This window comes from Barbus barbus, assembly GCF_936440315.1.
Source record: "Barbus barbus genome assembly, chromosome: 31".
Classification (NCBI taxonomy): domain Eukaryota; kingdom Metazoa; phylum Chordata; class Actinopteri; order Cypriniformes; family Cyprinidae; genus Barbus; species Barbus barbus.
This window is the reverse complement of record NC_136759.1, coordinates 23,741,407-23,757,607: the sequence shown is the minus strand read 5'-3', so window position 1 is coordinate 23,757,607 and position 16,201 is coordinate 23,741,407. Positions and strand designations below refer to the sequence as shown.

Below are 16,201 nucleotides of genomic sequence, written 5' to 3'. Positions count from 1 at the left end.
CACGCCTGTACACGGTGGCTCTGGATGTTTCTACTCCAGACTCAGTCCACTGCTTCCGCAGGTCCCCCAAGGTCTGGAATCGGTCCTTCTCCACAATCTTCCTCAGGGTCCGGTCACCTCTTCTCGTTGTGCTGCGTTTTCTGCCACACTTTTTCCTTCCCACAGACTTCCCACTGAGGTGCCTTGATACAGCACTCTGGGAACAGCCTATTCGTTCAGAAATTTCTTTCTGTGTCTTACCCTCTTGCTTGAGGGTGTCAATGATGGCCTTCTGGACAGCAGTCAGGTCGGCAGTCTTACCCATGATTGCGGTTTTGAGTAATGAACCAGGCTGGGAGTTTTTAAAAGCCTCAGGAATCTTTTGCAGGTGTTTAGAGTTAATTAGTTGATTCAGATGATTAGGTTAATAGCTCGTTTAGAGAACCTTTTCATGATATGCTAATTTTTTGAGATAGGAATTTTGGGTTTTCATGAGCTGTATGCCAAAATCATCAATATTAAAACAATAAAAGGCTTGAACTACTTCAGTTGTGTTGTAATGAATCTAAAATATATGAAAGTCTAATGTTTATCAGTACATTACAGAAAATAATGAACTTTATCACAATATGCTAATTTTTTGAGAAGGACCTGTATATGTTTACTGTACTTTTTCTATTTGTATTTTTGTAAACTTGAGGTTTTTCTTAATTTTGTTGGACAATTTGTTGGACAGTCGTACAATACATTTCACTACATGTCGTACTATGTATGTATATGTATGTGACAAATAAAATTTGAATTTGAATTTGTTGTGTAGTTCACACATAAAAATCGCGGAGCGCCGATCACCCGCAGATTTTCCCCCGATTACAGCCCGACCTGTCGGCGAGCTCATTAATTTGCAAATTGGGCTTAAATCGGGCTTAAAATCCTGTAGTGTGAACTAGCCTTAAGTGGAGAAATAACGATTCAAACGAGATCACTTGTTTCTGCGTCTTCCACGCCTGTGTTTTTGGAGTTTTTCTAGATTCATTCAGGAAATGTGTAATAGCACCCCATAACAGTGAAAACCTGGAAACCCGGAAAATTCCGTGTTTGGTGGGGAACGAGTTATGTAAGGCTGATTTTGGAACAGCGGACTGCTTTGGAAGCTTCTGTTGTTTGTACATCTCAATCAATAAATCATGGTTCAGACAGTATTACAGGGTCTCACCTTTACTTGCATTACTCTTTAGATTCGACAGTTTCGAGACTCAAAGAGAAACACAGCAGAGGAGGATGAGGAAGTGCAAGAGGTCTCTTTTTATTTCTTTTGCTAGCTATACAGTATATTCATAATTCACTGACATTCCTATGTAAATGAACCTAGCAACATTCATTCTGTTTCAGGCTATAATTCGTGCAAAAGCTCATAGGGACCGCAGTGATTCTGTTAAAGATGATGACCTCAACCTATCAGATGAGCCAGCTGACATTGCTGTGGAGTCAGATGAAGAGTCCACTTCTGCTCCTACAATCCGTGGAAGGGGGCGTGGCTCCAGAGGTGCAAGCAGAAGAGGAAGAGGAAGAGGAAGAGGTATTTAGTATTTATGGAGTTTATTATATTATATATAATGATGTTATATATTATTAGGTATTTATGGAGTATTTACATAAACATAAACATTCACCAACATATATTAAGTTTCATTGATAGCTACTAACAGGTGGTGGAATCATACAACATGAGTTGTGAAGACATCCTTTTGAGTGGGAGGTGGACGTATGGTATTCCAATTATTTTCAAACCTTAATTTTGTACCTAAATATGGGTGAAAAACTGGTACAAATCTCGAGTATTATTTCTATCACAGTTGCTCCGGTGTCTCTGAACCACTTACTGGTTCAGGTGGAATATTATTTACGTTGTCATTTGCAGCGGTCGGAGATCCAATAGACAAGACTCTTTAGACTCTGTTCAATATCTCTGATAGGCTGATCTGATGCTGCTTTCAAACATTCCCGTGCTTATTTGTGTTTACAACGTAGTCTGAAGACAGTAAAAAAGATACAATTTACAACACGTTCTATTCATGTTATTTGCACATTTCTTTTGAGCTTAGGAATGCAGTAGCCATTCAAAGTTGTTCAGATTAGTCATCGCTAAAACACTGGAGTTTTGTTTTTGGTGTGTACTCGCTGACTGAATTCTCTCATCATAAACGAGAAAGTGCAGATGTGGGTAAGAGATAAATTTATCATATAGTGTTGACAGCTTCAGTAATTATAATGGGATTTTTTTGAGAGTACTGAAACTCGCACTAGAGTGAATTCGGTAATAATGATCTGTGACAATTTAAATGGGTCATTCCGTGTCAACTCAACCAGAGGTCCCCGGCACAAATTTTTGATTTTGCTAATATTTTTTCTGAAAAAAGACAGACAATGTATAGTGATGAAAGCCAAAATATTAAATGCCATGGATGAATATTTACTGAGTAATACTCTTATTTTGTAGAGGGGGTCAAAATGCCAAAATAATCTGGCTTTTACACAGAGATTTGTAGGCCTGTTAGTAAAAACTGTTCACCTTAGCAATCTTCATTGCATTAATATAAGAATTAGCTCTTATTTTATTTTTATTTTTAGGAAATCGAATCGTAGGGATTCGATTATTGATTTGATTAATTGACATTAATCAAAACGTCTAATTTATACTTTATCAACTATCGTCCAGCGAGTGTTAAAATCAGTATATCTTAACAATTCTGTTTATTTCGTGGCCACGATAATAATACAGAATTGGTTGGGTAAATTTATGAGCACAGGTAGCGGCTCTGGGCAAAGTTTTGGCATAAACATTACACTACAGAGGACAGGAGCTTTCTTTATAAATAAATCAAAGTTTATTTGCTAACTGTTACTCTACAATACAACTAAGCTAAATAAAACAAAACACACATATACGTTCCAGGCAATGAATTGTTGTGATTTGAAAGCAGTTAAAGTATAGATATTTGCTATTTCACCAAGATCTATCTGTGCAGATCATGAACAGAGAACTCATCTTTACTTTTAAAGATGAATGCAAAGGGTTCAGCAAAATATGAAGATAGTTGTTTGATTACTTGCTCTGAGTTGAGTTGACAGCTGATCTGGTGTTTACGCGTGTTCCAAGGAAACCTCCGGGGCTGCTGTTGACGTCGTGCGTGAGGTCACTGGGGATGCCCTTTGGTGGTAGGTTGGCTTCTCTGTGACGTGATGAAGCTCTTAGGAAGTTTGTTTGGAGTTCTTACGCTTCAGATGTTACAGTTTCTTTGGTCGGAAGTTGGAGGCATGTGTGGATTCTTGCCAGATGGTATATGGCTGAGAGCGCTTAACAGCGTGATCAAATGATGAAGCCGAAGTTTCAAGCAAGTCAGCTCGCGAGCAAGCAATGAGCAAAGCTTTTGTGTCCATTTTAAACGGACTGATTTCAGTACGCCCACTAGAGGCTTCTTCCAATTAGATTGCCCTTGTAGGGCGGAGCTTCTTTCCGTGCATACATTATTGGCTTAGTTATTTTAATTCCATGAAGCAAATAACGAAAGCAGATTTCTATATGTGTTGTATTCATACATTATGATGCTAAAAGTTAACTTTCACCCATACCAACTGCTTGCCAATGAAATCAGCTTTCGTTCAACATCAAATATCAGGTATTTGGCATACACAAAGTACATATCTTAATTTTACATACTGCATGGCTAAGGCATAGATTAAACTATCCTAAATTCTGAATAATCACACCAAGCATATGAAACTAAACACTATGATCTGTGATCACTATGATTGCAGGGAACACTTATATGTTGAAACGATTACAAAAATATCATCGGTTCCAATAACACAGCAAGCTTATAAATGACATAAAATACAACCTGAATATATATTGTCTCTCGAGTATATTGCTTTAATAGCAGCAGCAATTATTAATTGTCCTTTTGAAATACTTCATAAAAGTTTGGGTCTTTGTTCTGTCCAAAAAGGGGAAAAGAAAAGCATTTCCTTTTGGAATGCGAGTCGAAACGGGAGGCCATGAGAATGTAATTTTGGGTGTGTGTCTGTAAAACACCCAAGCTCAGAGTCTCATTGTAAAACAGTCTTCCTTGTTGATAGCATCATTGAATTATGCGTTAACGGTCAGGAGATTCCGAGAGAGAGTCTGTCACTGGAACATTTCCAGATACAACGTTCTTTGTACTGTTGTTTATTCGACTTTATTTATTGTAAACCGGTCAGGAACAACATTGAAGGTTCTGTTCTTTAAAGGCGGCCAGATGTACTCCTCAAATCTATCATTGTTTTATGGGTCTCATGAGATAAGACGATTGTCCTCTAGACAGGGAGGCATCAGTAGGCTAAGTCAATTTCTGACTCAATATTTCAAGATTCAAGATTTTTATTCGTCACATACACAATTATACAGAGTATAACCAGCAGTGAAATGTAAGTCAGGTGCGCTCCAAGGACAGTGCAATTGTATAGACAAATATTAAGAAAAAGAAAAGTAGAAAAAAATAAAAGATAAAAAAATATTAATATAAAAGTGCAGGTCAGTATGTTGTTGACATAAATAGTACTATAACAGGAATTGGCAAAAGAATGTGCAAAAAAGTTGTACAGGGTATTTAAATAGCAGCATATGAGGTAGAAAAAATTATGAATAGCTTATTGATATAGTGATGTTAACATGGAGTCAAGTGATGTTATGACACAGAGTTAGAGTTTAGGAGCCTGATGGCCTGGGGGAAGAAGCTCCTCCTAAGTCTCTCAGTTTTTGCCATCAGGCTACGGAAGCGCTTACCAGATGGAAGCAAAGTCGTTTACCAGGGTGATTTGAGTCCTTGATAATTTTGACAGCTCTACTTTTGCAGCGTTTGAGGTAATGTCCTGCAAAGAGGGGAGAGCAGACCCTGAGATGCGCTCAGCTAAGCGCACAATTCTCTGTAGTGCTTTGCAATCCTGATTTGAGCTGTTTCCATACCACACTGAGATGCACTGAGTCAATACACTTTCTATGGTCCCTGAATAGAAAGTTTTCAGTATTGCTGGTTTCCGAAGGCACAGATGGTCCTCAGTCCCTGCCACATCCGTCGAGAGTCATTGAGCTGGAAATGAGACTCAATTCTCTCTCTGTATCTGTGTTTAGCAGCTCTTACTGCGCGTCGGAGAGCATAGCACGATGCTTTGTACTCGCTCATATTCCTGGTCAGAAGAGCCTCATTGTAAGCGGCAGTGTGTGTGTTAACCGCAGCACGGATTGTACTGTCCATCCACAGTTTCTGGTTGGAGAATGTCCTTATCGTTATTGTTTCTGTAGCTTGCTCGGTTAGCGTGTTTACAAAGCTTGATGCTGCAGGCGGCTCTTGATGACGTCGACTGGGACATGTTCCGGGCGAGTTCTTCTGACGTCAGTGAGTTCACGGATGTAGCATTAAGCTTTGTAAACACGCTAACCGAGCAAGCTTCTGAGTGGGAGGACCAGTGCGTCACTACTCTCTGCACTGGGGGATCCTGAACGAGCATTTGTTTGTATTCCGGTGTGAGATAAATGGAGGCAAGGTCCGATTTACCAAAAGCCGGAAGTGAGCGGGCTTTGCAGGCATTCTTGAACTGAGTGTAGCAACGATCCGGTGTGTTTGGTCCTCTAGTTGGACAGGATACATGTTGGTGAAAGTTCGGCATGACCCATCTGAGGTTAGCTTTGTTAAAGTCCCCCGCAATGATAAAGGCAGCGTCAGGATGTTTGTTAATGTAGCCGCTGAGCACATCGTGAAGTTTAGACAAAGTCAAGCCGGTGTCCGCCTGTGGTGGAATGTACTCAGCAGTAACAATGATCGATGAAAACTCCCGGGGCAGATAAAATGGGTGGCAGATAATGGAAAGATGTTCCAGATGAGGCGAGCAGGAACGCGACAGAATGGAGATATTCCTGGGATCACACCATTTCTTGTTAATCATGAAACACACTCCTCCACCCTGGATTTATCGGCCTCTGCTGTTCTGTCCATCCGAAAAACAGAGAAGGTGTCATTTGGCATTACAGCAGTGGCCGGGACCATGGACGAAAGCCACGTTTCTGACAAACAAAGGATGTTTCAGTCCCTTATGTCCCGTTGGAAACTAATCCTGGCTCTAAGATCGTCCATTTTATTCTCCAAGGATTGGACATTTGCAAGCAGAATGCTCGGAAGGGGAGGGGATAGACCCTTTTCCTGAGTCTATCTCGAATCCCAGCACATTTCCCGCGGTGTTTCTTGATCCTTCGCCTCGGGGGGGTTATTGTTCATCTCCGCGTTCCGAAGAATCTCCAGAGGCCATGCTGGATTCCTGGATAAAGTGTCCTGAAACAGGTTGGTGTAGCGGATTCCAATGTCCAAAAGTGTTTCTTTGTTATAGGTGATCAGTGCCGACATGAGATGTGTAAATAGAGAAAGTAAAACAAAGTAAAAAAAAGTAGATAAAAACACAATCTTAGCGGTGCGACCTGGACGGCGTCCGAACAAAGCGGTGCCATCTTGGAATATGCCAAGGGCCTCGCACATGTTTAAGAAGGGAATTTTCTCAGTTTTGCCTTCGGTATGTGAGATTCTATAATTGTTTGGGTCTTGTTCAATGAGGTTCTACATTATGTACCAATGGTGACCATTCAAAAATGGGGAAACAGCACTTTTCATGTTTTTTTTCCAAAGTTTGCATGCCTGTAACTCAAGAAGTATAAAATATATATTGATGCCCTTTTATATATTGGGTCTTAACAAACTTTCCTTTTGGCATCTTCATTTTTAAGGCGCTATATAGTTCGGTTCCAGATATATTGGAATTTTAATATGGCCTCAGGAGTAAGTTGTTAAAATGTTCATATTTACAGTGGTCAAAAACCAAATGTGGGTCAGTTTGCAAAAATGACACTTCTTTTCTTTTAAAGAGGAATGTCTGAAATAATGTTGAAACTAGAGATGTATCTTGTTTAGTTCTGTCACAACAACTGCATTGAACATACCTGAGTGCCATAAATATTATTTTTCCAAAGTTTGCATGCCTATAACTCAAGAAATATTAAAGATATTGCAATATGATTTTAGATTCTAGTTCTTAATAAACTTCTCTTTTGGAATCTTCATTTTCAAGGCCCTTCATTGTTCAACCCCAGAGATATGGGGACCTCAATGTGGCTCCATTTTCAGGTTGTTGAATATTACATTTCAGCACTTGAAAGCCAAATGTTGTTCACTTTGTATACAGCTGATACTTAGTGTATTTAAAGCAGAATGTCTGAAGAATAAGTAATGTTTAAACTAGGAATGTTTTTAAGGCCCTGTATGGTTTAATCCTACATCTTGGAGCAGCTCCATGTCCAAATTGTTGTATCCTAACCATTTTCACATCAAATGTGATTTTGTCTTTATCTAGACATCACTGCTGACGATTCAAATAATAACAGTAACCCAGGGTTTAGGGATGTACAGTGAGACACATCATATTATGAATGATCAGGATTAATTGTTAACTCTAGGTAAAGTATGAACAGTGTGAAATGTAAAATAAGATTTGCCAGGATCCCATTCTCACTCTGTGTTCAATGACTCTACAATGAAGTTTGGATGGCTCATGGTTCCGAGCATTCTGCTGGTGTAATGATAATGAAAAACCATTTTGCTGGTTCAGACTTACAGAACTATATTGATCCTAAGGGGCATTTTCTTTTACTATTAATTTGTGTTAATAATATTTTTATATTATTGATTAACTTTTACGGATATAATACCTCCTGAGAAAATTATTTGTTGTTTGAAGAGATGGGAGAAAAAAAATTGTTATGGCCAATGCACTTCCAGATGCATTGATTTTGTATTGGCAGGGATTTTAATATCGCTCCTGATAACAATCTTGATAGATTTTCTCCCAGACAGTCTGCTTCCTCTAATTCGAAATTGAAAATGTTCATGGAGAAGTTCGATTTAATCGATATCTGGAGAGAGAAGTTTCCAAATGTTAAATCTTACACATGGAATAACAAGAATCATTCAAGACTTTCTCGTTTATATTATTGGTTTGTACCATACTCCTTTAAAAACTTAAATGTTTCAGTTAGTATCCTTCCCTCACCCTCAACAGACCACCACACTATTTTCTTCTCTACTTCTTTATCCACAGGACACTTAAATACTAGTTTTAGAGCTTCTTATTGGAAAATGAACTCCTCTCTGCTTAAGCATGATGAATTGAAAAAAAGAATTTCCTTTTTGATTCAATACTATTGGGCCAAGGCTTCATCTGACAAAAATGCTGTTCTAAGTGGGAGTTATTAAAATATGAAATAGGATTGTGTGTTAGGCATTTCAGCAGCAATTTGGCAAAACAGAGAAGGTACGAACAGGAAAAGGTAATCTCAAAGATCATAACACTTCAGAACAAAATTCAGGAAGACTTAACAGATGCTGATTTAACAGAACTTGCAGAGCTTCAGTCTAAATTAGATAATATCTATAAGTACAAAGCTGAAGGCTCCTATATTCGTTCTTGGAGGAAATGGTTAGAACAAGGAGAGCAAAGCTCTGCTTATTTTTTTAGAATGGAAAAACATAATTCTAGGAATCTTACTATTAATTCATTGCAAGTTAATGGTACTTTGACAGATAATCCTAAGGAAATTGCCTCTTTCTGTAGTAAATTCTATTCAGAACTCTATAGTCTAATTATTGTAAAGAATCTGCTTCTCTTTTCTTTCAATCTTTAAAGAAAATTAATCTAATATCTAGAGATGAGCAGTCTGCCTGTAATAAAAATATAAATATTACTGATGTAATTGATTGTATTGAAGGCCTCAAAAATAACATGTCTTCCAGTATGGATGGCCTAACGGCTAAATTTTACAAATGCTGTGCGGAAGACTTGGCACCATTCCTGCTAGAGATGTTTTCGGAGAGTATTCAGTTAGAAAATCTCCCTCTAAATTGAACAGAAGGACTATTAACTCTAATACCTAAACCCAAAAAGGATACTACTTTGATAGATACTTGGCGGCCTATCTGTCTTCTCAACAACAATTATAAAATATTAGCCTGGATTCAGCTAGAACCTGGATTCAACCTGATTGAGTCTCCTCAATAACAGAGTTTAAAACACTCTAAAGTCTTTTAGCTAAAAAGACTTTAGAGTATTTTAAACTCTGTTATTGAGGAGACTCAATCAGGTTCATGCCAAAAAGACACATAGCTAATAATATCCAACTTATTTTAGATTTATTAGATTATTCTGAGTTAGTTAATGATGACAGTTTTATTCTCTTTTTAGATTTTTACAAAGCCATTTGACTCTCTCAATCACAAATTTATCTTCTTATCTCTCAAAAAGCTTGGATTTGGTGATCCATTCTGTAAATTGCTCCGGGTGTATGTTCACGGTGTGTGTGTGTTCACTGCTGTGTGTGTGCACGTTGGATGGGTTAAATGCAGAGCACGAATTCCGAGTATGGGTCACCATACTTGGCTGAATGTCACTTCACTTCACTAAAACTCTCTACAATAACGCCAATTGCTCTATCAATCTTAAATGGGGTTCCTCTCCTAGATTTCAATTGTCAAGAGGTGTTCGTCAGGGTTGCCCTGTCTCTCCTTATTTATTTCTTATAGCTGCATAACTTCTTTCCTCCTCCCTTTCAAGTAGTGATCTACAAGGTATTACTGTTGCCAATAAGCATATACTTATTAGTCAGCTAGCCGATGACACTACTTTGTTTCTTAAAGATAAAAGTAGCGTGTATGTACATGGGACGGTGGGCAGTGCTTGGGGTGGTGACTGAAGGCGGTGACTGAGTAGTTCGGACGTCACATTTTTACGGAAGTTACAATGGCTCTTGAAAAAAACCACAGCTACTTTATGCAGGCTGTGTGCATTTTACTGTGGACTGACTGTTTTGAAATTAAACAGTAGTAGTAGTTATCATGAAAAAAAAGCCAGGAAATTTATTTTGACAATATGGGACCTTTAAATGTTTGATGTATTATCAGTGATTATGCCATATATACCCTTTAGCACTATGACTATGCTCACATTATATTACAATAAAAAAGAAAAATAAATTCTAATAATTAATCCAGGTTAGGCAAATCTTTGTTTATTGATGTGAATGCAATGTGTGGTAAAAGCAACCACTTTTCCCTATTAGGTGTGGGATTCGAATAAAACATGTTACAATATTGTATGTTTGAACTCTTGGTAGCTTCAGAAGCTGTTAAAAAGAACAAAATTCCTTCTTCCAAATATCCCTGAAACTGATTCAAATATAGAATCTTATGAATAGACTACAACTGAGAGAAAGATAATTTCCCTCAACTTGACATTTTCAGTGCATTTTTAGCACTCTGACAGGTATGCTCTGTGCATATTGTTTTGATGGAGGGAAAAAAGATGCATTCCTATTTTTAATTAACCTGTTTAATGTTTTGATCTGGACAGAAAAGCGGTGTTTTGACCTGCCTCACAGTCACCCAGTTGCCCTGCTGTGGGGTCTCTGTAACTGGTACTGAACAATGTACATAATTCGCTAAGCTAGTCGCATCCAAAGCTATATATTTGGCCCTCACATTCTTACTGTCCTCAATTAAAGTTTGGATGTGTGCCTCTAGTTCTGAGATCTTCTCTGTCAGCCTAATTATTTCCCTGCGTTTATCATATGTGAATCCCTCGCTGCTGATAGAGACAGATACACTAAACATGTGGCAAGTAATGCAGGTGACAATGCAAGATGTCATTACTCACCGTGATTATACAATAATTTCGACTCACCACAGTTGTTTGATGGACTTGTAAAAAATGGAGTAAGACAGAGAGGAAAAAAGAAGTGGTATGGAAAGTGAATGGAGATGTGATTGACAAGCTAACAGGCAAATGGAATGTTAACGCACCGCTAAAACGCAGCGCTAGCTGATTAGAATAAAAGATTAAAGGCTAGATGTCAAATTAGTTTGGTAGATAAAATCAGAAATATGGTCAGAATTAGTGGTTTAAACCACAGTAAGAGTATTATTAAGATAGATTCCAACAGAAAAGCAAACAAAGCTACACGGAGCTACAAACGCAAACCACTCAGCAGGACGCCAGAGAGGAACCCATCTTGTCACACACAAACACACACACACACACACACACAGAGTAATGGATTAGATCTCTTAGCCTCTGATGAATGACCATTTAGGCAGAAACAATGTCCTTCCACGCTGTTTAAAATACCTCTAATTTTGTTTTCTTCCAGCTGCATTCCATTTTTACCGGGCTGCTCTTTTTAAAACAGAGCACATCTAGGTTATGATCTGTGATCATGTCATTTACAAAAAAAGAAAGGGGTCTAGTATTCATCAAGCTTAGTTTATCTGTATGAAACAGACACAATCTCTATAGTGTGATATCTAAGTGAAAGAGTCTTTATGTGGTGAGATTTAACTGATCCAACAAGCAACCTAGGTGCCAGAGCATCTGAACTACCCCTGAACTGCAACTAATCCTCAGGCAGAACCAGGCCTTTGGTTACCATTGCAGCAAAGATACCTCAGCAAGATAAGAATACTGTATGACTTCATGGATTTTTATAGAGAGAGTTTTAACTCTCATTCACTTTATAACAGGCAAATAACTCCTTTCAATCCACTGGGGTCTGAGGCTGTTTTGGGGCCTTAGAGAAGTTTTGGCATGGCCTGACAGTTGTGCATTTTTCAGTTTCTTAAAAACATATTAATGGCTAAACTCTGATTACACTTCATTCACTGCAAACTGGGCTGGTAATATGTAAGCAGCATGTTTGTACAAGTTTGTATTTTTGAGAAAATAAAGTTGCATGTATGCATTGTTCTTGAAAGAAGTATTCAAGTCTCTGAAATACAGCCAATCCATTCTACAAATAGCTGCTTGAATTTATCCAATATTTCCATCTTCATGTTTTTCCCACTTATGCTATAGTTAATCCTCTGGGGTCAAACCCCACACTAGTGCGGTCTGTCTCGTATTATCTTAATCACCACGAAAATAACTACGAATACTCCATCATACATAATCATTTTTGATCATAAAATGGTTATGCTCTCTGCTGTCTCTGTCACCTCTCTTTACAGACAACCTGAATCTCTGCAAATACTTGCCTCAAAGACATGAGAAATATGTATAAAAAGCATGAAATGTCTACTTTTAAATGAAGTCACGTCCAAAACAATTATTCTCTGTTAAATTAATCCGTTTGAAACCAAAGCAATGTCCAGTTTTTACTGTCTCAACTCATTAGCTCTAAGCATTCACATCTACGAGATGATCATGCTTTTCAGAATCAGAATCAGATTCAGAATGAGCTTTATTGGCCAAGTATGTTTACACATACAAGGAATTTGTTGTAGTGACAAGCTCCACAGTGCAACAGAAAGACAGCAACAGGACAGGACACATATAATAAAAGAATAACAACAAATAACCAAATAGGCAATGTACAAAGCAGCAAAAACATAATATATAATATAGACAACTATGTATGTACAGGTCAAGTATGTGCAAATTAGAAATGAGAAAATAAAAATAAAATTAGTGAGTGTGGTGAATGGATAGTGTATTATAGTTGTGTGTTCCACGTTTATTGTTGAGTGTTCATGAGATGGATTGCCTGAGGGAAGAAACTGTTCCTGTGTCTGGTCGTTCTGGTGCACAGAGCTCTGTAGCGTCGACCAGACGGTAACAGTTCAAAGAGGGAGTGTGCTGGGTGTGAGGGGTCCAGAGTGATTTTACCAGCCCTTTTGCTCACTCTGGATAAGTACACTTCTTGGAGAGTGGGGAGGGTTGTACCAATGATTCGCTCAGCAGTCCGGACTACCCTCCGTAGTCTTCTGAGGTCACATTTGGTAGCTGAGCTGAACCAGACAGTTATAGAAGTGCAGAGGATGGATTCAATGATGGCGGAGTAGAACTGTTTCAGCAGCTCCTGTGGCAGGTTGAACTTCCTCAGCTGGCGAAGAAAGTACAACCTCTGCTGGGCCTTCCTGACAATGGAGTCTATGTGAATATCCCACTTCAGGTTGACTCCATCAGGTTGACTTCATCATCCACAGACCTGTTTGCTCTGTAGGCAATCTGCAGGGGGTCCAGTGATGTCCTTCAGATAAGCCAAAACCAGTCTTTCAAATGATTTCATGGCTACAGACGTTAGGGCCACAGGTCTGTTGTCATTAAGTCCAGTAATTTTGGGTTTCTTTGGGACGGGGATGATGGTGGAGCGTTTGAAGCACGAGGGGACTTCACACAGCTCCAGTGATCTGTTGAAGATCTGTGTGAAGATGGGGGCCAGCTGATCAGCACATGTTCAGATTGAAGGCAGGCTGGTGACACACCGTCTGGGCCTGGTGCTTTCCTTTTGTTCTTCCTGAAGACCTGGCACACATCTTCTTCGCTGATTTGAATCGTAGGTGTGGGGGAGAGAGGGGTTGCTGGAGGTGTTAATGGTTGTGTGGAGAGGTGTTCAGGGCGGGTGTGGGGTGATCTTTCAAAACGACAATAGAACTCGTTCAAGTTGTCTGCTAGGTGTTGATTCTCCACAGTGCTGGGGGATGGTGACTTCTAACTGGTGATATCCTTCATTCCTATCCACACTGAAGCAGGATCACTGGAAGAGAATTTGTTCCTGAGCTTGTCAGAATAATTCCTCTTTGCCACTCTGATCTCCTTTTCCAGTGTGTATTTGGCCTGTTTATACAAGACTTTATCCCCCTTCCTGTAAGCATCTTCTTTGGCTTGACGGAGCTGTCTGAGTTTTGCAGTGAACCATGGTTTGTCATTGTTGTAGATTAGATGAGTCCTGTTAGGAATCCACATATCCTCACAGAAACTGATACAAGATGTTACAGTCTCTGTGAGCTCGTCCAGATTGGTGGCAGCGGCTTCAAAAACAGTCCAATCAGTGAGGTCGAAACAGGCTTGTAGATCCCGCTCTGTTTCGTTAGTCCATCTTTTAACAGATCTCACATATATTTTCATATTCTAAACATCCACGTGACACGTATGGACATGTAAACGCCCACATCACCTCTGTAAACCAATATGAAGAGTTCATCCCAGCTACTTTTTGTTTCTGGAAGAAGACGTGCTGAGAAGAATAACCCAGAATTTATCTCAGAAGAAGAACGCAACGCAATGCGTCGCACAGCTTGATCCAGTGGAGAATATCATTCTGATGAGTAGCCTAAGATTACTTGCATCTGTTATTGTGTTATTGTGGTATAACTTGTACACATTTTACTTTTCCCAAACTATTATTTCTGACTACATGTATGAAATCAAGTGAAACATTTTGAAATATGTGTCATTTCATTGTCTAAATGTCTCACAATGCCAGGATGATTGTTTAAAGTTTTATAACATAAAACTACAAGATATAAAAGTAGTATGAGTGTTAACACTATGAATGTTCATGTTAACACTATGAACATACTGTTAAGATCAGTGTTCAATCATGTGTCATTGACCTTCACTGTGTATATTTTTATTATACTGTGCTGTAAATAAAATTCAAATAATAATAAAAATACAAATAATCAAAACCCACATTATTTTACTCTCTTCACACTCTTTCTTACCTGCCTTAGTCACTTTCATGCATAAATGTTGTTTTCTCAAAAACACAATCATGTACATTCACGCTACTCACATATTATTGTAGCCCAGTTTGTGCTGAATACAGTGTTATTAGACTTTAAACATTAATGTTTTTAAGATACTGAAAAAAAACACATGTCAGGGCATGTCAAAACTTCTCCAGGGCCCCAAAACACCCTCAGACCCCAGAGGGTTAATAATAATAATAATAACAATTCGTTACATTTATATAGCGCTTTTCTAGGCACTCAAAGCGCTTTACATACAAGGGGGAATCTCCTCAACCACCACCAGTGTACAGCATCCACCTGGATGATGCGACGGCAGCCATAGTGCGCCAGAATTCCCACCACACACCAGCGGAGAGGAGACAGGGTGATGAAGCCAATCAGTGTATGGGATGATTAGGAGGCCAATGGGCAAATTTGGCCAGGATGCCGGGGTAACACCACCTACTCTTTTTCTAAGAACATCTTGGGATTTTTAATGACCATAGGGAGTCAGGACCTCGGTTTAACGTCTCATCCGAAGGACAGTGGTTTTTTTTTACAGTATTGTGTCCCCGTCACTATACTGGGGCATTAGGACCTACACAGACCACAGGGTGAGCACCCCCTGTTGGCCTCACTAACACCTCTTCCAGCAGCAACCTAGTTTTTCCCAGGAGGTCTCCCATCCAGGTACTGACCAGGCTCAACCCTGCTTAGCTTCAGTGGGCAACCAGTCTTGAGCTACAGGGTGATATGGCTGCTGGCACAAATAACCAAGATCACATTTATAGCATGTTTTGTTTCTGTGAGCTGCAATTTTAATTTACTGAATGTTCATTTACATTATATTTTTTACTCTGTTTTATTTTGGTTATAAGAATCTTGAAGGTTTTTCCTGTACCACCACCTCAAATTTCATATGTAAATCACTTTGATAGAAGATAGGACTGGGACAATAAATCGATGCAGAATCGATTTGTAGATCGATTCTGAAATTTTCCGTATGCGTTCCGATTCTTCTAGAATCGACTGAGCTGCATTGTCTATTTTATTGTGTCCAGGTGCTGCCTCAAAGTCAGGGCGGGGTGGACATGGACAAAAAGGATCTCTCGCAAGTGCACTGACAAGCAAGTCAATAATAGATGGTGAGATACAATCACACCACACCCACACCACTGTGACATATGACCTAATCTTCAGTTGTGGTTCTCATAAATATGTTTAAAGAAAAAGGAGAGGAGTCCGCACACTGAAAATAGCTGCTCCAAATGAATTTAATAACAGCAACGTTTGAGCCTGATGAAGACCTGAGGGTCGAAACGTTGCTGTTATTAAATTCATTTGGAACAGCTATTTTCAGTGTGCGGACTCCTCTCCTTTTTCTTTGTTCAAGTTCCTCAATTGTCCTGCACCTGAGCCCAATCTGGGTGGTTGGGCTGTGCGCGCCTGTTTGACTTTTTTTGATTTCTCATAAATATGTTACATTCTTGAATGGGGATTACCGAATTGGCCCGAATATAAAACAATGTTTTTTTCGTGGAAATACATCTGAAAAAACAAGGTCGTCTTATATTCAGAGT

The 16,201-nt window shown here is 39.1% G+C and overlaps 1 protein-coding gene across 5 annotated transcripts in view; it reads left to right on the top strand.

The window, feature by feature from the left end:
- The window catches only part of mre11a (MRE11 homolog A, double strand break repair nuclease), a 126,351-nt gene that overhangs the window by 93,544 nt on the left and 16,606 nt on the right, over window positions 1-16,201 (top strand). For all 5 annotated transcript variants that reach the window (XM_079388046.1, XM_079388048.1, XM_079388047.1 and 2 more), the window contains exons 14-16: window positions 1,218-1,277; window positions 1,372-1,558; window positions 15,683-15,766. In XM_079388046.1, the coding sequence (XP_079244172.1) occupies window positions 1,218-1,277; window positions 1,372-1,558; window positions 15,683-15,766 (331 nt within the window). The remainder of the gene's footprint in view (window positions 1-1,217; window positions 1,278-1,371; window positions 1,559-15,682; window positions 15,767-16,201) is intronic.